The sequence below is a fragment of the Muntiacus reevesi genome, chromosome 1 (assembly GCF_963930625.1).
Source record: "Muntiacus reevesi chromosome 1, mMunRee1.1, whole genome shotgun sequence".
Classification (NCBI taxonomy): Eukaryota; Metazoa; Chordata; class Mammalia; order Artiodactyla; family Cervidae; genus Muntiacus; species Muntiacus reevesi.
Window position 1 is genome coordinate 53,795,689 of NC_089249.1, and position 22,860 is coordinate 53,818,548.

Consider the following 22,860-nt stretch of genomic DNA (forward strand, 5'->3'; position numbering starts at 1 on the left):
CGGGGTCACAAAGAATCAGACACAACTAAGCAATTAACACTCACACATGTATACATATGTATGTATATGGGCTTCCCTGGTGGCTCAGTGGTAAAGAATCCACTTGCTAATTTGGGAGATGCAGGTTTGATCCCTGGGCTGGGAAGATCCCCTGGAGAAGGAAATTGCAAGCCACTCCAATATTCTTGCCTGGAAAATCCCATGGGCAGAGGAGCCTGGTGGGCTATAAACCATGGGGTCACAAGAGTTGGACACGACTTGGTGACTGAACAACCACAACAATATATGTGTGTACAGATATACATATGTGTGTGTATGTGTGTGTGTGTGTGTATATACATACATATATGTATGTATACATATATACATATGTGTATATATATATAACTGGGTCACTTTCCTATATACCTGAAACATGACATTGTAAATCAACTCTGTCAATAAAAAAATAAATAATTCTTAAAAATATTTGAAAGAAAAAAGTGATTTGAGAACTCAACTAGCAACTGTTTCCTCTTGCTTTTTTTTCATTATTATTGGTTTATATAGGATAGTTATAAAAATGACATATTTCAAACAAATGCTCTTTTATAGTAATAGTACTATATCACACTATTATGTTAGCAATTTGCATAAATAAAAGGGTTACAAAGTATTTTCTGTATCGATGAAGATAATCTTTCCTCCTGAGTAGCCACCTGCTCCTGGAAGTTGAGCTGTCACTAGGAAGCAATTAAAAATTAATTAATATTAACAAGAGTGAATGAACTCTGTACAAATGGATATACAAATTAACATGGGATTTATTCTGGTTGCAACTCTCTAGCCATCTAGTAAATAGTAGTTTCTAAATAGCATGCTATATTTTTATATTACTAACCAGTGGTAAACTTATAAGTATTCTTCCAGCATAACAGTAATTCAGCAAAGCATGTCAGTATCTTTCACCATGGGAGATATTCATGAAATTTAGTTCTCTTAAAGAACAGAAGTAGAATAACAAGGTCCTAATGTATAGCACAGGGAACTATATTTAACATTCTGCAATAAACCATAATAGAAAAGAAGGTATATATGTGCATAAATGAGTCACTTGGCAATACAGCAGAGATTGGCACAACACAGTAAATCAACCATATTTTAATACAAAAATTTTTAAAAGGAACAGAGGTGGAATTTAAACATTACTTTCTTCCTATAAGAAATAATCACAAATATAATTTATGCTATGTAACTCATTTAAGTAACTTTTCAATTAATGTATGCATTAATTTTAAATGCATTTTCTTTATATGCAGTATTAACACTAAGGAATTACTTTACATTAAGTACACACATTATTTCATTTATTTTTCAAAACAATCCTAAAATGGCCCTATCATTATTCCTATTTTACTGATGGAGAAAATCTGAAAGGTGAAGCAACTTAACCAAGGTCATGCAGCTATTAAGTGTAGAGCTATTTGGATTCCAGAATCCCCTTACTAAACACTTACCCATGTTTCTTCTACTTAGGTCTAAGAAATGCAGTACAATGACTTTTTGTAAAAGGAGATATTTTTGCTTATTTTAAGTCTTTTTTAGTTCCACCCTTACTCTGTGGAAAGTAAGGAATTCTAAAGCCTCAATAGATTCTGTGATATTCTTATAAACACGATATACAAAAGACAGAATAAGAAAAATCGAGGCCATGAATAAATACCTCTCTCCACCAATACATTCATAAATCCATTTACCTCCTCCCTATTTCCATTCAGGTGTTCAGAGTGCAGTACATACAGCATGACCTCACATATCACACATTCACAGACCAGTTCTGGTATTTGTACAACCGTGGGGAGTTAAGTAATCTCTCTGAGATTATTTGCAAGTCTGTTCAGATTATATGAGATTATGTAAAGTACCAGGCACAAAGTAGATTAGTAAGTAATGGCTATGATTATTATTATTATTGCTATCATTGTTGTTATATAGCCTTACCACAGAGGGTATGAGAGAGTTGGGTTTTTCCAGTTCTAAATTCTGTGAAACATAGAAAGAAAAAAATAGTTAATTTTTAGATTACTTTCATAAAGAATAGATATGGTCTCAAGGTATGGTTTCCTTTTCCAACTGTCAAATCTCACACACAAGTACCTCTGTATCATGAATGGATTCTGCATATATGAATACCAGTAATAAAAAGAACTTTTTGAAGGTTTTCTTTTTCAGAACTGTCCTTTAGAAGATAGTAAAACTCAAATTCTTCTTAGGAATAGTCATGTAAATGAAAGTGTAAGGCTCCACCACAGGAAAGAGAACCTGGGGTTTTCCCACTGATCTGAGATCCTCAAGGGGAATCCCAGGGGGATCCTCAGATTGGTGGTATCTCCTAGCTACCAACAAAAGCAAATACTATCTAGAGAAAAACATCCCCACTATACCAATTTAGGCCTACTGAACTTCAACAGATTAAAATCAAGAAATATGTTCACAAATATCAATAAACATACAAGAAGGTTAAGTCATTCAAATGGGTCTCCCAGGTGGCTCAGTGGTAAAGAATCTGCCTGCAATGCAGGAAATGCAGTTCAGTTCCTGGGTGGGGAAGATCCCTTGGAGAAGGAAATGGTAATCATTCCAGTATTCTTGCTTGGGAACTCCCATGGACAGAGGAGCCTGGTGAGTTATAGTCCTTGGGGTCGCAAAGCATCAGACATGATTTAGTGACCAAACAACAACAAGCCATTAAGACTGGGAGTCAACATAAATAAACAAAGATTTGTTTCTCCAAGTCAGCAGAAACATCAACACTGAACAAACAAACAAAAAAACACATTTGGTTCTCTGAGGACTGAAAATAATGGTAACTGTCAGGAGCAGTACATAAAATAGCTATGCATGGATTTTATTTTGGCTGCACTATGAGGCCTGTGGGATTTTAGTTCCCCAAGCAGGGATCAAACCCGGCCCCTAGCAGTGAGAATGCAGTCCTGACCTCTGGACTGCCAGGGAATTGCCAACTTTTTTTTTAACAGAGGATACAACAAAAAGAAAATCTATTCTCTATGTTCCTGAAATATGCATTTCTTAAAAATATTAATAAGATAAATCTCATTATACAACTAATTTCTGAAGGTATGAGAGGAAAAAATTTTCTTCTAAAGAAATCAGAGATAAAAAGATGAAAAATGTCAATAAAACTCATCTGTTAATGTCGGAAAATATTTTATTTGTAACCCAGAAAGATCTTGCATTATGATGACTGATATTTCATCATAAGTTCCAAAACAGATACAATTTACCTTGATATGGGTGTGTATACATTGATATGGGTGTGTATACATACATATATTTTTCACATAACAAAATATTAAGCTTTTACCTACCTCCAAAAGCTTCTGTGATTGCCATGCTTTCAATTCCACCTCCCAGCAACTTACTAGAAATAGAAAGTAAGCTTCAGTAACAGAATCAGAAATAGAAATATCAAGAAAGGAGAAAGTGCTAATATCATTGGTACTATTTCTATCTATGTATTTGATGTGAAGAATCAACTCATTGGAAAAGACCCTGATGCTGGGAAAGATTGAAGGCGGAGGGAGAAGGGGACGTCAGAGGATGAGATGGATGGATGGCATCACTGACGTGATGGACATGAGTTTGAGTAGGCTCTGGGAGTTGGTGATGGACAGGAAAGCCTAGCATGATGCAGTCCACGGGGTCCCAAAGAGTCGGACACGACTGAGCAACTGAACTGAACTGAACTCATCTATGTATCTTTCTATCTATCCCAGATAAACACACATTCTTGGCTGAACAAATGGCTTCCCACCTGCTTAGATCACAGGTTATATTGTGCATGGGTAGGGGGATCAACAAAACAATCTGTAAGTCCTGCTGTTCCTACTCTTGTCTACCAACAGGAAATAAGCTATGCAGGCCTTATGTTTCATTACTCTTTAGAATTGAACTGAGGTTTGAATAAATGGTTTTAGTTATTAACTGGGTTTTTCATACTGTGCTGAGACTATGTTTCTAAAAGTCAAGTGAATATCCAAATTTTTTAAAGTACTGAGAAACATGAAAAATAGATATTTAAGAAAATCCAGTGATTGTCACCATGACTGACATATCTCACACAGCCGAATTCTATGAAGAACCTGTCAGAATAGAAAATATTCAAAGATGTGATAGGTACTGCTAGCAGTTAGAAAAATAACTGTCAGATTTTGACAGCATGTACTTAGTAACTCAGTTATTTAATGCATTTGATATATATTCTTGATATGAAAAGACCTAAAGTTAAATAAGCTCATTCATTCATTTAATACAACATATATTAACTATAGTAATTGCCCTAAGATCTGGTAGAAGCACTTTAAAAATCTTTGTAGTTTGTATTAGCTTGACTTTTGGGACATGGTCACAGATCAGACAGAGCTCTAAGAGATATGGACAATTTAACAGATGTACATTTACATAGTTTGAGAGTAACTTAAATGTAAATTGAAGCAATGTTGGAAGTTGTCCACAAATTTAGTGAGAGCTGTGGACTTCAATGAGAAAAAGAAAAAAATCTAGATACTGACCCACATGAACTGAATCTAACGGACATGCTGTAGAGACCACTCCATTTGGAAGGCACGTATTTAGAGATTCTATAAGGCTACCAACTATTTTTTTTTTTTTTTTATTTTTTTTTTTTTAATATTATTTTATTAGTTTGGAGGCCAATCACTTTACAACATTTCAGTGGGTTTTGTCATACATTGACATGAATCAGCCATATAGTTACACGTATTCCCCATCCCGATCCCCCCTCCCACCTCCCTCTCCACCCGACTCCTCAGGGTCCTCCCAGTGCACCAGGCAAGAGCACCTGACTCATGCATCCCACCTGGGCTGGTGGTCCGTTTCACCATAGATAGTATACATGCTGTTCTTTCAAAACATCCCACCCTCACGTTCTCCCCCAGAGTTCAAAAGTCTGTTCTGTACTTCTGTGTCTCTTTTTCTGTTTTGCATATAGGGTTATCGCCACCATCTATCTAAATTCCGTATATATGTGTTAGTATACTGTAATGTTCTTTATCTTTCTGGCTTACTTCACTCTGTATAATGGGCTCCAGTTTCATCCATCTCATTAGAACTGATTCAAATGAATTCTTTTTAACGGCTGAGTAATATTCCATGGTGTATATGTACCACAGCTTCCTTATCCATTCATCTGTTGATGGGCATCTGGGTTGCTTCCATGTCCTGGCTATTATAAACAGTGCTGCGATGAACATTGGGGTGCACGTGTCTCTTTCAGATCTGGATTCCTCAGTGTGTATGCCTAGAAGTGGTATTGCTGGGTCATATGGCAGTTCTATTTCCAGTTTTTTAAGAAATCTCCACACTGTTTTCCATAGTGGCTGTACTAGTTTGCATTCCCACCAACAGTGTAAGAGGGTTCCCTTTTCTCCACACCCTCTCCAGCATTTATTGCTTGTAGACTTTTGGATAGCAGCCATCCTGACTGGTGTGTAATGGTACCTCATTGTGGTTTTGATTTGCATTTCTCTGATGATGAGTGATGTTGAGCATCTTTTCATGTGTTTGTTAGCCATCTGTATGTCTTCTTTGGAGAAATGTCTGTTTAGTTCTTTGGCCCATTTTTTGATTGGGTCGTTTATTTTTCTGGAATTGAGCTTCAGGAGTTGCTTGTATATTTTTGAGATTAATCCTTTGTCTGTTTCCTCATTTGTTATTATTTTCTCCCAATCTGAGGGCTGTCTTTTCACCTTACTTATAGTTTCCTTTGTTGTGCAAAAGCTTTTAATTTTCATTAGGTCCCATTTGTTTATTTTTGCTTTTATTTCCAATATTCTGGGAGGTGGGTCATAGAAGATCTTGCTGTGATTTATGTCGGAGAGTGTTTTGCCTATGTTCTCCTCTAGGAGTTTGATAGTTTCTGGTCTTACATTTAGATCTTTAATCCATTTTGAGTTTATTTTTGTGTATGGTGTTAGGAAGTGTTCTAGTTTCATTCTTTTACAAGTGGTTGACCAGTTTTCCCAGCACCACTTGTTAAAGAGATTGTCTTTTTTCCATTGTATATCCTTGCCTCCTTTGTCAAAGATGAGGTGTCCATAGGTTCGTGGATTTATCTCTGGGCTTTCTATTCTGTTCCATTGATCTATATTTCTGTCTTTGTGCCAGTACCATACTGTCTTGATGACTGTGGCTTTGTAGTAGAGTCTGAAGTCAGGCAGGTTGATTCCTCCAGTTCCTTTCTTCTTTCTCAAGATTACTTTGGCTATTCGAGGTTTTTTGTATTTCCATACAAATTGTGAAATTATTTGTTCTAGTTCTGTGAAAAATACCGTTGGTAGCTTGATAGGGATTGCATTGAATCTATAGATTGCTTTGGGTAGAATAGCCATTTTGACAATATTGATTCTTCCAATCCATGAACATGGTATGTTTCTCCATCTGTTTGTGTCCTCTTTGATTTCTTTCATCAGTGTTTTATAGTTTTCTATGTATAGGTCTTTTGTTTCTTTAGGTAGATATACTCCTAAGTATTTTATTCTTTTTGTTGCAATGGTGAATGGTATTGTTTCCTTAATTTCTCTTTCTGTTTTTTCATTGTTAGTGTATAGGAATGCAAGGGATTTCTGTGTGTTAATTTTATATCCTGCAACTTTACTATATTCATTGATTAGCTCTAGTAATTTTCTGGTAGAGTCTTTAGGGTTTTCTATGTAGAGGATCATGTCATCTGCAAACAGCGAGAGTTTCACTTCTTCTTTTCCTATCTGGATTCCTTTTATGTCTTTTTCTGCTCTGATTGCTGTGGCCAAAACTTCCAACACTATGTTGAATAGTAGTGGTGAGAGTGGGCATCCTTGTCTTGTTCCTGATTTCAGAGGAAATGCTTTCAATTTTTCACCATTGAGGGTGATGCTTGCTGTGGGTTTGTCATATATAGCTTTTATTATGTTGAGGTATGTTCCTTCTATTCCTGCTTTCTGGAGAGTTTTAATCATAAATGAGTGTTGAATTTTGTCAAAGGCTTTCTCTGCATCTATTGAGATAATCATATGGTTTTTATCTTTCAATTTGTTAATGTGGTGTATTACGTTGATTGATTTGCGGATATTAAAGAATCCTTGCATTCCTGGGATAAAGCCCACTTGGTCATGGTATATGATTTTTTTAATATGTTGTTGGATTCTGTTTGCTAGAATTTTGTTAAGGATTTTTGCATCTATGTTCATCAGTGATATTGGCCTGTAGTTTTCTTTTTTTGTGGCATCTTTGTCTGGTTTTGGAATTAGGGTGATGGTGGCCTCATAGAATGAGTTTGGAAGTTTACCTTCTTCTGCAATTTTCTGGAAGAGTTTGAGTAAGATAGGTGTTAGCTCTTCTCTAAATTTTTGGTAGAATTCAGCTGTGAAGCCATCTGGTCCTGGGCTTTTGTTTGCTGGAAGATTTCTGATTACAGTTTCGATTTCCTTGCTTGTGATGACTCTGTTAAGATCTTCTATTTCTTCCTGGTTCAGTTTTGGAAAGTTATACTTTTCTAAGAATTTGTCCATTTCATCCAAGTTGTCCATTTTATTGGCATAGAGCTGCTGGTAGTAGTCTCTTATGATCCTTTGTATTTCAGTGTTGTCTGTTGTGATCTCACCCTTTTCATTTCTTATTTTGTTAATTTGGTTCTTCTCTCTTTGTTTCTTAATGAGTCTTGCTAATGGTTTGTCAATTTTGTTTATTTTTTCAAAAAACCAGCTTTTAGCTTTGTTGATTTTTGCTATGGTCTCTTTAGTTTCTTTCGCATTTATTTCTGCCCTAATTTTTAAGATTTCTTTCCTTCTGCTAACCCTGGGGTTCTTCATTTCTTCCTTCTCTAATTGCTTTAGGTGTAGAGTTAGGTTATTTATTTGGCTTTTTTCTTGTTTCTTGATGTGTGCCTGTAATGCTATGAACCTTCCCCTTAGCACTGCTTTTACAGTGTCCCATAGGTTTTGGGTTGTTGTGTTTTCATTTTCATTTATTTCTATACATACTTTGATTTCTTTTTTGATTTCTTCTATGATTTGTTGGTTATTCAGAAGCGTGTTATTTAGCCTCCATATGTTAGAATTTTTAACAATTTTTTTCCTGTAATTGAGATCTAATCTTACTGCACTGTGGTCAGAAAAGATGACTGGAATGATTTCAATTTTTTTGAATTTTCCAAGACCAGATTTATGGCCCAGGATGTGATCTATTCTGGAGAAGGTTCCGTGTGCACTTGAGAAAAAGGTGAAGTTGATTGTTTTGGGGTGAAATGTCCTATAGATATCAATTAGGTCTAGCTGGTCCATTGTATCATTTAAGGTTTGTGTTTCCTTGTTGATTTTCTGTTTAGTTGATCTATCCATGGTTGTGAGTGGGGTATTAAAGTCTCCCACTATTATTGTGTTACTATTAATTTCCTCTTTCATACTCGTTAGTGTTTGCCGTACATATTGCGGTGCTCCTATGTTGGGTGCATATATATTTATAATTGTTATATCTTCTTCTTGGATTGATCCTTTGATCATTATGTAGTGTCCTTCTTTGTCTCTTTTCACATCCTTTATTTGGAAGTCTAGTTTATCTGATATGAGTATTGCGACTCCTGCTTTCTTTTGGTCTCCGTTTGCGTGAAATATTTTTTTCCAGCCCTTCACTTTCAGTCTGTATGTGTCCCTTGTTTTGAGGTGGGTCTCTTGTAGACAGCATATATAGGGGTCTTGTTTTTGTATCCATTCAGCCAATCTTTGTCTTTTGGTTGGGGCATTCAACCCATTTACATTTAAGGTAATTATTGATAGGTGTGGTCCCGTTGTCATTTACTTTGTTGTTTTGGGTTCACGTTTATACAACCTTTCTGCATTTCCTGTCTAGAGAAGATCCTTTAGCATTTGTTGAAGAGCTGGTTTGGTGGTGCTGAATTCTCTCAGCTTTTGCTTGTCTGTAAAGCTTTTGAATTCTCCTTCATATCTGAATGAGATCCTTGCTGGGTACAGTAATCTAGGTTGTAGGTTATTCTCTTTCATTACTTTCAGTATGTCCTGCCATTCCCTTCTGGCCTGGAGGGTTTCTATTGATAGATCAGCTGTTATCCTTATAGGAATCCCTTTGTGTGTTATTTGTTGTTTCTCCCTTGCTGCTTTTAGTATTTGTTCTTTGTGTTTGATCTTTGTTAATTTGATTAATATGTGTCTTGGGGTGTTTCGCCTTGGGTTTATCCTGTTTGGGACTCTCTGGGTTTCTTGGACTTGGGTGGCTATTTCCTTCCCCATTTTAGGGAAGTTCTCAGCTATTATCTCCTCGAGTATTTTCTCATGGCCTTTCTTTTTGTCTTCTTCTTCTGGGACTCCTATGATTCGAATGTTGGGGCGTTTCACATTGTCCCAGAGGTCCCTGAGGTTGTCCTCATTTCTTTTGATCCTTTTTTCTTTTTTCCTCTCTGCTTCATTTATTTCCACCATTTTATCTTCTACCTCACTTATCCTATCTTCTGTCTCCGTTATTCTACTCTTGGTTCCCTCCAGAGTGTTTTTGATCTCATTCATTGCATTATTCATTTTTAATTGACTCTTTTTTATTTCTTCTAGATCTTTATTAAACATTTCTTGCATCTTTTCAATCTTTGTCTCCAGGCTATTTATCTGTACCTCCATTTTGCTTTCAAGATTTTGGATCATTTTTATTATCATTATTCTAAATTCTTTTTCAGGTAGATTCCCTATCTCCTCCTCTTTTGTTTGACTTGGTGGGCTTTTTTCATGTTCCTTTACCTGTTGGGTATTTCTCTGCCTTTTCATCTTGTTTAGATTGCTGTGTCTGGAGTGGACTTTCTGTATTCTGCAGGTCTGTGGTTCCTTTTATTGTGGAGGTTTTACCCAGTGGGTGGGGTTAGACGATTGGCTTGTCAAGGTTTCCTGATTAGCGAAGCTTGCGTCAGTGTTCTGGTGTGCGGATCTTGATTTCTTCTCTTTGGATAGCAATGGAGTGCCCAGTAATGAGTTTTGAGATGGGTCTATGTGTTAGGTGTGACCTTGGGCTGTCTGTATGTTGACGTTCAGGGCAATGTTCCTGCGTTGCTGGAGAATTTGCGTGGTATGTCGTGCTCTAAAACTTATTGGCTCTTGGGTGGTGGTTGGTTTCGGTGCAGGTATGGAGGCTTTTGTACGGTCACTTATTACTTAAAGATCCATGTAGTCAGGAGTTTTCTGGTGTTCTCAGGTTTTGGGCTTAAGTCTCCTGCTTCTGGATTTCAGTTTTATTCTTCCTGTAGTCTCAGTACTTCTCCAACTATACAGCACTGATAATAAAACTTCTATGTTAATGGTGGAAAGTTTCTCCCCCGTTAGGGATACCCAGAGAGGTTCACCGAGTTACATGGAGAAGAGGAGAGGGAGGAGGGAGATAGAGATGGGCAGGAGGAGAAAGAGGGGGACTCAAGAGGAGAGAGACAGATCTATGAAGTTGTCTGATCCCAGAGTGTTCTCCGTAGCCCAGATACCCACAAAGATTCACAGAATTGGATTGGGAAGAGAAGGGGAAAGGAGGAAATAGAGGTGTTCTGAGGTAGAAAACAGAGTCAAGATTGGGAGAGAATAATCAACACATTCGTGAATAAAAATGGGAGCTGAATATTGGATTCTTAAATGTTCACAATTTATATCATATACTGAAAAACAATAATTAAAAATCTAGAGTAGAGGTTAGACTCTTAAAAATACTATATTAAAAACAAAAACCAAAACACACAAAAGAAATTTTAGAAATATATATGAAGTTTGGTATAAAAATAGGGCTTCTCTTCTTTTTTTTTTTTTTTTTCCCTTTCTTCTGTAAGGTTATAGTGGATTGAAAATGAAAATTAAGGCGCAGTAAAAGGAGTGCTAGAGGGCTTTAAAAGAAATAAGAGAAAAAGAAAAAGAAAATAGAAGAGAAGAAGAAAAAAGAACAGAAAAAAAGAAGAAAAAGAAGAAAAAGAAAAAAAAAGAAAAAAGAAAGAGAAAAAAAATTGTTTTGCCTAATTAAAAAAAATCGTAAAAATCTATGAAAGTTAAGGAGTAATGGGGGAGTAATAAGGAATTTTTAAAGGAAAATAAAAGAGAACCAAGAAAAAAGAAAAAAAATTTTTTTTTTTTTTTCCTTACTTAAAAAAAAAAAAAAAAAAGAAAAGAAAAGAAAAAGAAAAAATATATCTAGGAATTTCTCTGGAGCTGTTGCGGTCAATGTGGGTTCGGCTCAGCTTCAGATAGCTCCTCGTTCCAGCTTACACTTCTCGATATCTACAGGCCCTTCCGGTGTAGTCAGTCGGTGGTTTCTACAGGGATTTTAATCTGTTGCACCGGTCCCTTCTGAAGCGGTTCCCTTTATTTGGGTTCTGTTGCCGGTCTCTTCCGCGCCTAATTTCCGCCCTGACACAGGGGGCGGAGGTGGATTCTTATTCAGGTAGCTAGTTCCGTCGCGCTGCGGGGAGGGGCTGTGCGGGGAGGGGCCGTGCGGGAAGGGGCCGTGCGGGAAGGGGCTGTGTGGGGAGGGGCTGTGCGGGGAGGGGCCGGCGCTCCCGGGAGAGGCTTGCGCTCTTTTCTCGGTCTGTGCTGCTCAGGCTCCGGGCTGTTCTGTATGAAGCGCGCGCCACGCTGCGTGCGGCTCCAGCCCTCGGGCGATTCACAAAAGCGCGGCACACAAAGCTGGGCCCGCGCTCCGTCCCCTCGCCGCCCGAGCGGCCCAGGCAAGGGCTACCAACTATTAAAGGAAGCTTTACTTGTCCCTCTTCATTTTGAGAAAAACCACCCTGAAAATTTGGCTTAGAGAAATTTTAGAGAAATGACTATAGCTCTGGAAAATCTAAGACAAAATTTCTGGTGGATATTCTGAAAAAATGAACCCCAAATTTAACTGAAAGTGTACCCCAAATTGCTTGGGATAGCATAACTGTTCCCTTGAGAAACTCAGGAAAATTTAGTATTAGGAATAGAAATAGTACTTTTAAATCTTGAAAGATTTTAAAATAGAGACAAAAATCAAACTCACAGATGACTACTATATTAAATTTGGGAATAACTGCACATATTTGGTACTTGAAAACTCTCATAGTTAAGAGAACTTGACATTTTTATAACATAACACATTAGCCTGTAATTGATTAAATGATATAGAGCTGCAGTTTCTAAGTTGATAGCTAACTTTATACACAGTATTTGAACATTTAAGAGTGTCTAAGACTCACTATACTTATATGTTTAATTTATTAAATTTATAGGGGTTTCCCTGGTGGCTCAGATAATAAAGAATCTGCCTGCAATGCATTAAATTTATAAGACATTCAAGTAATTGAAAAGATTTTAGTAATTATACAAGCAAAGTTCTGAGGAGAAATATAATAAATTTATAAATATAAGTTAAAATATTCAAGGAAATTTGGTTAACCATATTAGAAAAGTTCCTTAAAATTTGCCAAATTTATAAATGGGTTTGCAGCTTAAGAAAAAGTATATTAAGCAATAACACGCTGCTTAGTCACTTTAGTCGAGTCCGACTGTGCGACCCCATGGACTGCAGCCTGCCAGGCTCCTCTGTCCATGGGATTCCCTAGGCAAGAGTACTAGAGAATGCCGTCCTCCAGGGGATCTTCCCGACCCAGGGATCGAACCCGGGTCTCCTGCATTGCAGCAGGCAGTCTCTTTACCACTGAGCCACAAAGGGAGCCCCAAAAATATATAAATAATAACATATATTACTTAGTAATATATAAGTAATATATAGAGTAATAATTTCTCTAAGCCAAATTTTAAAATATTTATTTATTTGTTTGTTCTGGCTGCGCTGGGTCTTTGTTGTTGCCCATGGGCTTTCTCCAGTTGCAGTGAGTGGGGCTACTCTCTAGTATTTTTGGTGCTCGGGCTTCTCATTGCAGTGGCTTTCTTGTTGCAAAGCTTTGGCTCTAGAGCATGCAGACTCAGTAGTTGTGGTGCATGGACTTAGCTGACCCATGTCATACAGGATCTTCCTGGACCAGGGATCAAACCTGTGTCCCCTGCACTGGTAGACAGGTTTCTTAACCACTGGGCCACCAAGGAAGTCCAGCCAGATGATTCTTAAACCATGATGTAGTAGAACAACTGGAGAATATTAAGTCATCATTTGAATCAAGTTATTTTGATCAACCTGACTTTGACTAATTTGTCTTTTTTAAAAAAATATTTATTCATTTCGGTTGTGTTGGGTCTTAGCTGTGGCACGTGGGCTCTTCTCGAAGCATGCAGGCAGCATGTGGGATCTTGGATCCCCAACCAGGGATCAAACCCATGTCCCCTGCTTTGGAAGTTGTATTCTTAACCCTGGACCACCAGGAAAGTGCTTGACCAATTTGTCTTGGAGCAAGATTTCCCAAAGACTCTTCCTTAGCTGTTACTTGAACAAAAGGTTCTGTGATTTTAAAAATTTGAGGCAATGCTAGGTTAAACAGGTGTTTTACTTCACTGTAGGAATTCAGACCCTTTAATAAAATGTATAAATCTCCAAGAGAAATACATAGTTTATTGCACTTCCCCAACATATTTTACTCACTATTTGTTTATTCAGTCCATTAGTTATTCTAACATTTATTGAACATCTAGTTTGTGCCAGAGATTGCTTTATGCACTTGGAGTAATGTGTGTATGTGCTCAGTGCTCAGTTGGGTCTAACTGGAGTAAAGCAGTGAACAAAAGAGACAGAGCCATCACTTTGTGGAGCTTACATTCTAATGAGAAAACAGACAATAAACATAAGTAAGCAAAATATGTGGTATGTCAGATGTTATTAAATGGTATGAATAAAAATTAGATCTGGAAAGGGGATAAAAGGCACAGAGGATGAAAGTAGCAAGTTTTCAAATAAATTTTCAAAGAAAATGATCACAGAAGGCCCTAGTGAGACATAGGCATTTTAGCAAAGACCTGAAAAGTTCGACAATAAGCCATGTAAGTAATGAGGAAAGGGTGTTCCAGGCAGACGGAATGCTAAGTGCAAAGGCCCTGAGGTGGCAGTGTGTCTGCCATTTTCTAGGAATAGCAAAAAAATGAGCACGGTTGGTACACAGTAAACCAGAAGACATAAGAGCTTAGATTTGAGATTACATAGGATTTTTGGCTTTTGCTCTGAGTGAGCCTGGGGAGTCATTAGGGTGTTTTGGACAGAAGAGTGTTATGATCTGACCTATGTTTTGAAAACATTATTCAGGGGCTTCCCTGATGGCTCAGTGGTAAAGAATCCTCCTGCCAATGCAGGAGGTTCAATCCGTGGGCCAGGAAGATCCCACATGCCGCAGAGCAACTAAGCCCTGGTGCCACAACTGTTGAGCCTACGCTCTAGATCCCTGGAAGTGCAACTACTGAGCCCACATGCCACCACTACTGAAGCCCATGAGCCCTAGAGCCTGTGCTCTGCAACAAGAAAGACCATCGTAATGAGAAGCCTGTGCACCGCAATGAAGAGTAGCCCCTGCTCCCAGCAACTAGAGAAAAGCCTGCCCAGCAATGAAGACCAAGCACAGCCAAAAATAAATAAATAAAATTATTTTAAAAAAAACTTATTCTGCCTTCTATGTGAAGAATAAACGGTAGGGGCAAGGTCTAAAGGAAGTAAGTTAGTTAGAAGTTATTATCAATAATCCAGAAGAGACATTAATAGGTGTTTTAGACCAGTGAGGTAACAAAGGAGAAGGTTGTGAGAAGTAATTGAATTCATTTTTCTCCCTCTCTGTACTCATATAGATACAAATAGGAAAAATATACATATAAATTTTGTATTACAAATAATTTCAAACATAAACAAAAGTAGACAAAAAACATTATAATAATAAACCATCATGTACCTATCCCTCAGCTTCAACAATTATCAACCATGAACTCACGGCCAAAATTTTTTCCATATAAACTGCCAACCACTTCCCTTCCTTTTCATATTACTTTAAGCAGATATTAGGTAACATATCAATTCATCCTAAATATTTCAGTAGTATCTCTACAAGATGAAGACTCTTACTTTTAATATAACTAAACTACCATATCACATCTAAAAAAATTAGTACTTCCTTAATATCAACTATCTAGTAAGGGTTCAATTTTCAGTCTCATATGTCTTACTTCCTATAGTGTGTTTGAATCAGGACCCAAAATAAGATCTATGTATTAAGTGACATGTCTTTAAAATGACTTTTAATCTCTGGGTCTTCTCCCTGACTCCACCTCTTTTCTATTCTTTATAATTTATCTGTTGAAGAAACTGGTTGGTTTATTCTAAACATATTTGAAGACAGAGCAGATAGGATTTGTTAATAGATTAGAGTTAGCGTGTGAGGGGGTAAAAAAGGCACCAAGGATGACACCAAGGTTTCAGATCTGAGGATTAGAAGAGATCTGAGCTGAGGGAGATTTTAGGAGGAGCAAATCTGGGGCAAATATCAGAAATTTGGTTTTGGACCTGTGACATCTGAGTTGCCTAGCAGACATTCAAATGGGGAGGCATATTTGACTATGAAACTCTTTTCTTCTTGGAGTTTTTGTGAGGTCAAGGTTTTGAGGAATACTTTGAGGAAATACTGTTCAAATTGCTCTTGGAAACTTCTCTAACTTATGAAATAGTAATTCTGCCTACTAAGGCAGGGAAAAAAAAACAAACTGTAGTCAACTTGCATTGGGAAGACGGTGACTATGTCTTAGGAATCATAAGATGGTAAAAAAAATAAGGTGGGGAGGAGTTAAAACTGCTGATGCTGAAAAACAAAAACAACATTGGATTATTTCTTCTAAAATATTCACTCTAACAACTGAATTTTTAAAAATATTTATTTGGTTGTGTCGGGTCACAGTTGCGGCACACAGGATCTTTGATCCTCAACTGAGCATGCAGGTTCTTTTAATTGGTTGCGGCATACAGGATTTAGTTCCCTGAGGAGGGGTGGAACCTGAGCCCCTGGCTCCCCTTCATGGGAGTTCTAAGTCTTAGCCACTAGACCACCAGTGGAGTACCTAACAACTGGTTTTTAAGGAAAACCAAAAGTGAAATTGAATTTCCTTGATCAATGGAGAATAAAAAGGAAATGAAAAGTTAAACTGATTTCTTTAATGGCTTATTGATTAATACAGACTGATTCAGAGACTACTTATACTTTGGGTCTAAATTTCTTGTAAGAAAGGTAATCTCATTTTTACAAGCAGTCTAAAATTTATTTGCTTCAGTTGCCGTTTGAGGGAAAAAAATTCTGCAGAGTAAGAAGCTATTTCTATTGTTTATAGTCAAAATAACAACTCGGATAGAGGAAAAGAAATGCAGTATTCCAGAGACTGTGCTTAGTGGTTATAAAAAATATGAATACATACTCAAATTCCTGGCTCCCAGTGGTGATATGGAAAACCATCTTCCTCTTCTCACTATATTCAAATGCAGTCAAGAATCCTGGTTCCTACAGAAAGACAAAAGGAAAGGTTCAAAAAAGATATAAGATAAATATTTTAATTTCAAATGCTGCCAAAAACTATGTACTTGATTCTCAGAATCATCATTTGCTATAAGCTACAGTTCATTTGTCTTTGAAGGCAGCAAAAGACCATGGTTAAGAACACAGGCTTTAGAGCCACCCTACCAAGGTTCAAAATACGTCTCTAACACTTATTAGTTGTGTGATGTGGGGTAAACTACTTAATCATGCTGTACTTTGGCTTCCTCTTTTGGGTCAAATGGGATAATAATAGTGTCTCTCTCATAGGGAAGGTATAAAGGTTAAATGAGATACATTTATGGCATAAAGCAGACTCGTACTTTACTAAGTGATTCAGTTGATTTCATTCAATGAGGCTGGCCCTCTGTGTTCTTTATTAGCCACTCCAGATAATTCTGATACATACCACTGTACTATGAAATTAACTTTCTGTCTCTGTCTCTCCCTCTATATCTCAATCTCTTTCTCTAAGAATAAACAGTTTCAGTTAAGAGAGGATTAGACTGTTGGTGCATTAGTGGGTACATGAGGAGAAAGATTCTTCTATTTGGTAACAGAATTATTTTTCAAAGGAAAGAAGGCTAATGTTTTGGCTATAAAAAGGAGCAGTTTAAATCCCAAACCCTGGGTACTGCATTAGGGCTTCATTAGACACCCTGGCAATTACAGAACTGCCTTGTGGGTAACACAGTCAAAGAGTACTCAGAACACAGAGCAACTGAGTTGTGTTCAGACCAGTTCAATTGGGTCCTCTCCACGTTCAGGACCACACTGACGCTTGCATCTGGAAGGAAACAAGTGACCGTTGGTGAAGAGAATTTCTAGGACTTGGTGAGAATGAGACTCTCTTATACACATGTAGAAAAGGAGAAGCCTGCTCTTATGCAAAGAGGGACACTTTGGCCTTTCTGCACATTCTTATTCCCAGAGGTGCTGCCTCCAGTGGCCCCCAAAAGTTCTACACAAAAACTTGGGTCAAAGGCATGTGTCTTTGCTTGGAGCCTCTCGGCCACGTAGGTCTCTTAGTCTATGGGCCCAGGTACAAAGTACAGGTTTCACTTAGCTTTAAGCTCAGGTGCCTCAATGAGCACATTCTTGGTCATATCTATCTTAACTGCACAAATATAGACCCAGCCACTGTTGGTCTTTTTCAAATGCAATGTTCTCTTATCAAATGCCTATACCAGGAGAGAGCAATTTCTTTTGTGCTGAGTGCTTCACAACAGCCATATATATAATGTTTGAGAAGATAATACAAAAAATAGGAGGAGGAAGGTAAAAAAAATATGAAAAGGAAGGAATCCCTGGTAGTCCAGTGGTTAGGATTTGGTACTCTCACTGCTGGGAGCCTGGGTTTGATCCCAGGTCATGGAACTAAGATCCTGCAAGTAGCACATCCTGGACAAAAAAAGAAAAAGAAAGGAAAGGCAGAGGCACAGAAAAGGAAAAAAAAAAGTGGTATAAAAGGAGACAAAAATAAAAGGTTTTGTAAAAAATGATTGCCTTCATAGTTTTCCTGGTCTCTTAACCTGTCTCTTAATTTTTTTTCAGAAATTACTACTTTGAAACTTACATGATGAAAAGCTAATATGGGGCATATAATATATGGTAATCCACAGGAACTCAGAGTTCTCACAATAGTTTCTAGTGCACATAATGAGAAAGGCTACAGAGATTCCCAGGGCCCTTTTAAGCTAAAACAACAAAGAATGGATTTTGCTTACAATAAGCTTGTTGGCTGCTTCTTTAATCTTGTCCACTTTTGCTTCTGAGAGTCCTTTGACATTGCATAGGGCTCTTCTTGTTGTCATCTGTATCCCTTTGATGGTACAGATGCCTACTGACTTCAGTTTCTTAATGTCGGCCACATTCTGTAAGTAAAAGAATGGGTGCAGCAGATTGAGAAAATGCCAGCCTGAAAGGCTCCCATACTATGTCATGTGCTTTCATGTCCATCTACTTCCATTACGATGCCAATTTTACACAAGCAGCCAGGTGGAACCCACCCACCATGTAGCCAAATGTTCTGGAAATATCTGAGTAGAACATACCCAGCATGCTGCCAAATGTTCTGGCTGTGCCCTGATTTCCCAAGAATGTTAGTGAGACCATGGCAATGTAACAAGGAATTCAAAAGAAGAGTCTGTTGGTAGAAAAGCTAACAAATTTATCACACATTCACCCCCTCAGTTCAGCTCCTTCTTTCTACAGAACTTCATTACCAGTATGTTCTTTAAAAATCTTTTAAGATTTTTTTCTTTACCCTTGGAGAATGCAAATAACTACATAACCAAAAAAACAGCATTTTCTCTTGCTCCAACTTTCTAAATTCAACTGAAAGAGAGTAAATGTGAGGGCTTCAAAGGGTAACGTCAGAAAAGTTTTACTGTCAACTGACTGCTATTGAAATTCATCTAGCTTGTTACTTAAAGTCTGGATTTCTGTCAACATCATTTACTCTAATCACATAACACAGAAAGTAAATTTTCAGTAGACAGCTCTGAATGCCTCCCGTTGGACCAGTGGTTCTCAACTGTGGGCAATTTTGCCCCCTAGGGACACCTAAAAATGTCCAGAGAAATGTTTGGTTGTCACAACCAGAGGGTTGCTGCTGGCATAGAGTAAGTGGTTAGGAATCAGGGATGCTGCTAAACACCCTACAATGCACAGGACAGCCGCCTCAACAAGAAAGAATTGCCTGGTCCCAAATGCCAATAAAGTCAAGGCTGAGAAACCCTCAAAGGGACAATTTCACAGTGCTGAAAAAATACTTACAATTCCATGTTTTTGTAACAGGTCAATGTCTTGAAACAAAGATTCCTAAAGGAGATGGAACAGAAAAAAAAAGTGTTCATTCTTCATATCCAACAGTTTCACATATTTTAAAGACTTAATTCAGCATTATGAGTCACTTTAAAATGCCTCAAATTCTGCTTCTCTAGATAGATTGAGGTAGGATCAATAATACTTTTTCAAACATATTGTTGCATATTTAAAAGCAGTGCCAACACCGAAAGCACTAGGAAGCCCAATATGGCACTCAGCCCCCTGCAGTGGAAGCACAAGGTCCTAACCACTGAACCACTGAGGAATTCCAACAGTCTCTCCAAACTTTTTAAGACCTTAATTCAAAAGAGTGGAACAACACAAGCTATTTTAAAATATGTTTTCTCAGTCTTCTCCACCAGACCTTGAACTCCTTCCTCTGCTGTTTGGTTACCAATATGGCCACACCAATTGTTAAATTATTAAAATACTTTCATGCCAGCTGCTAAGTAGCTAATCTTAGCATCCCTTCCCAAACAAGTTGTTACATATTTGTAACAGTGCCTCTCTCCAGAACTATGTTTTATTTCTAATAAATAAAAATAGTAGTTAAGTTTCTAAAAGTAGTAAACAGAGAAGGAACTCCATTTTTATAGAATGACTGAATATCTATGTATCTTTCAACATTCTAGGCATACGTCTTCATCTTGGAATCCCGGTTCTTCCAGCACAACTTGATCCTCCTTCATATTGAACAGTGAACAGCAGAAATATAATCAATTCTGGAAAAACAAGAAATATTAATAAGTTGTCACAGATCATATAGTACAAAATCCTTTGCCCACAGACTTTTTAATTTCATTTCAGTCATCAAGGACCAGAAAGATAATTAGACAAATATTAGAGCCCCATGAGTCACAACTACTGAGCCCAAGCACCACAATACTGAAGCCTGTGCGCCCAGGGCCCGGCTTCACACAAAAGAAACCACTGAAATGAGAAGCTTGCCCACAGCAACTAGAGTAGCCCCTGCTGGCCACAACTTGAGAAGGATGGGAAATAGGAAGACCCAGCGCAGCCATAAATAAATAAAATTAAATTTAAAAAAATTTTTTTTCAAGAAAAAATATTTAGTTTGGAATAACTAGGCTGCCGCCGCTGCTGCTGCTAAGTCACTTCAGTCGTGTCCGACTGTGCAACTCCATAAACAGCAGCCCACCAGGCTCCCCCTTCCCTGGGATTCTCCAGGCAAGAACAGGAGTGGGTTGCCATTTCCTTCTCCAATGCATGAAAGTGAAAAGTGAAAGTGAAGTCACTCAGTCCTGTCTGACTCCTAGGGACACCACAGACTGCAGCCTACCAGGCTCCTCCATCCATGGGATTTTCCAGGCAAGAGTGCCAGAGTGGGGTGCCATTGCCTTCTCTATAACCAGGCTGACCTATCTCATTTCTCCTAAGCCTGTGGTATTATTTCTTTTTTCTGGTGTGGTATGTGTGGGTGAGGGGACTAGTTTCATTTATTTCCTCAAAAATGGCCACACTGTATCATCTTTTGACTTCCTATAGTACAGTTAATCATGGCTAACAATATCTTTTTTGTTGTCTTGGAAGGTTATTTATTTATTTATTTATTTTAATATTATTTTATTAGTTGGAGGCCAATCACTTCACAACATTTCAGTGGGTTTTGTCATACATTGACATGAATCAGCCATATAGTTAGTTACACGTATTCCCCATCCCGATCCCCCCTCCCACCTCCCTCTCTTGGAAGGTTATTTAGAAGTAGAATCTTAGAATTCCATATTGATATTAAACTTTCATATTTGCTAACAGTCTAAGAACTTTGACCTTAAGTCTTCCTTGCATCCTCCCTGGCACCTAGAACTTAAATCTATCCTCAATAAAAAGATATTATTTTTCTCATGTATGAGGAATCCCTTCTGCTTTGGAATGATGAGGAGCTCTCTTGTAATATACTTTTTTGTTTCATAAAACATTAGATGTATTTCATTTTATAAAATTAACTAGATTCGTGATTTTAAGATCTAAAATTATGGTGGATAGTCCATGGGGACACAAAAGAGTCCGACATGACTTGGCAACTAAACAACAATAATCTAGTATTTTAATGATAAAATATTAGGGTCAATAAGCAGATAAAGCCTTTAAGTCAGGAATCTACAAGGCATGACTGTGTTCGTTAGAAAATGTGGTCCAAATAATCAGTTTGCTCTATTTCATCTCCTCACTGAACACCAAACTAAGTTGGGGCCCAGCCCAGTGAGGAACAAACTTCTGAAGCAGAAGTAGGGTCGTTACCATCTAGTACAGGAAAGTATTCGAGGCAAACGTGAAGACAATGTAAACGGAATCTTCTGGAATGCGGTCCCTCACTCAATCATATACATGATAACCCCAAATTCCGTGACTGTCCTTTCTTTCTTAATAAAAAGATTGTTCTCCATCTTTCTCAAATAGCAGTTGATGGAATGAACAGCTGAATCTGAAGTAGGGCTCCCAAACACCTTGGCTTAAGGCGCCAGAAGCGGTCCCTTACCGTGGCCGAGCGCGGTCCAGGTCACCCTCACCGCCCCCGCCCACCGGCCATTTTCCTGACACCGGACTCCCTCATAAGGGGTCCGAGGGGGCCTCTTCAAAGCTTAGGTCCGACTAGGTTTAAAATAAGGATTCTGGAAATCCCTCAAGAGCACTCGACCGGGTGGGGAGCCGAAACGCAAAAAGCCACCAGCCTAGGGCCCAGCAACGACCGTCGAGCACGACCTAAGAAAGGAAGCCCCCATTTCCCCTCACATTCTTCACCCGCCTTCCCCTTTTGCCACAAACACCACTCGTACCGACAGTCTCCCCCAGGTTCCCAAGGTATTCGAATCCCGCCCCCAGCCGGGGCTTTCTAGTCCTCAGGGATTCTGATTCGGAACCAGAACGCTGAGACAGGCGTCCAACGCGTCGGAGACCCAGACGTTTGGCGCCAAACCGCCAGTCTGGGCTCGCGCCTGGCGTGGGCGGGGCCAGGGTGGTGCGGGGCGGCCCCACCGAGGGCAGGGCGAAGATTGAGGGGCGGGGCCCTAGACTTGGAGAAGAACCGAGGTGCGGGCCCGTGGGAGGGTCTTGCGGGAAAGCCGCCAGGAGCCGCAAAAGAACCTATGTGGGTGGCGAGCTGGGGTGAGGGAGCGACGCTGAGGTGGAGAGAGTGCGCAGAGGAGAGGCGCTTTGGTTGGAGCGGAGGCTAGGGCGTCTCTCGAGCGGAGGGAGATGCTGAGAACAGGAAAAGACTCTGAAGGGGGGCGCTGAGGCGATGCATCGAAATTAGGGGGTATTGAGGTGTGCGCTGAGGTGAAAACAAGCTGCAGTGAGAGAGAAGGCCCTTGGGTGTGGCCGTGTTCTGAGATGAAGAGAGGCCCCTGGAAAGGGGTCAGGAGGTGGAAGACTGTGAGGCAGGGGAGGGATGCTAAGCAGGGATGACTGACATGGTGACAGGTGACGTGCGGAATACTTATCTTAATCAGGATACTCAGGTTAGGAAGTCGAATATGGCGGGGGCGGGGGCGGGATTCTCCCTGTTCAAG

At 38.8% G+C, this 22,860-nt stretch overlaps 1 protein-coding gene across 1 annotated transcript in view; it reads right to left on the reverse strand.

Moving 5' to 3' along the window:
• Positions 1–22,248, reverse strand: part of DMC1 (DNA meiotic recombinase 1) — a 43,142-nt gene extending 20,894 nt beyond the window's left edge. The window contains exons 1-8 of the mRNA XM_065923773.1: positions 22,129–22,248; positions 19,969–20,052; positions 19,280–19,324; positions 18,229–18,375; positions 16,386–16,468; positions 3,369–3,421; positions 1,981–2,022; positions 650–722 (exon numbers count right to left, since the gene is read on the reverse strand). Coding sequence (XP_065779845.1) covers positions 650–722; positions 1,981–2,022; positions 3,369–3,421; positions 16,386–16,468; positions 18,229–18,375; positions 19,280–19,324; positions 19,969–20,019 — 494 coding nt within the window. The 5' untranslated portion in view covers positions 20,020–20,052; positions 22,129–22,248. The remainder of the gene's footprint in view (positions 1–649; positions 723–1,980; positions 2,023–3,368; positions 3,422–16,385; positions 16,469–18,228; positions 18,376–19,279; positions 19,325–19,968; positions 20,053–22,128) is intronic.
• Between the last annotated feature and the right edge of the window lie 612 nt (positions 22,249–22,860).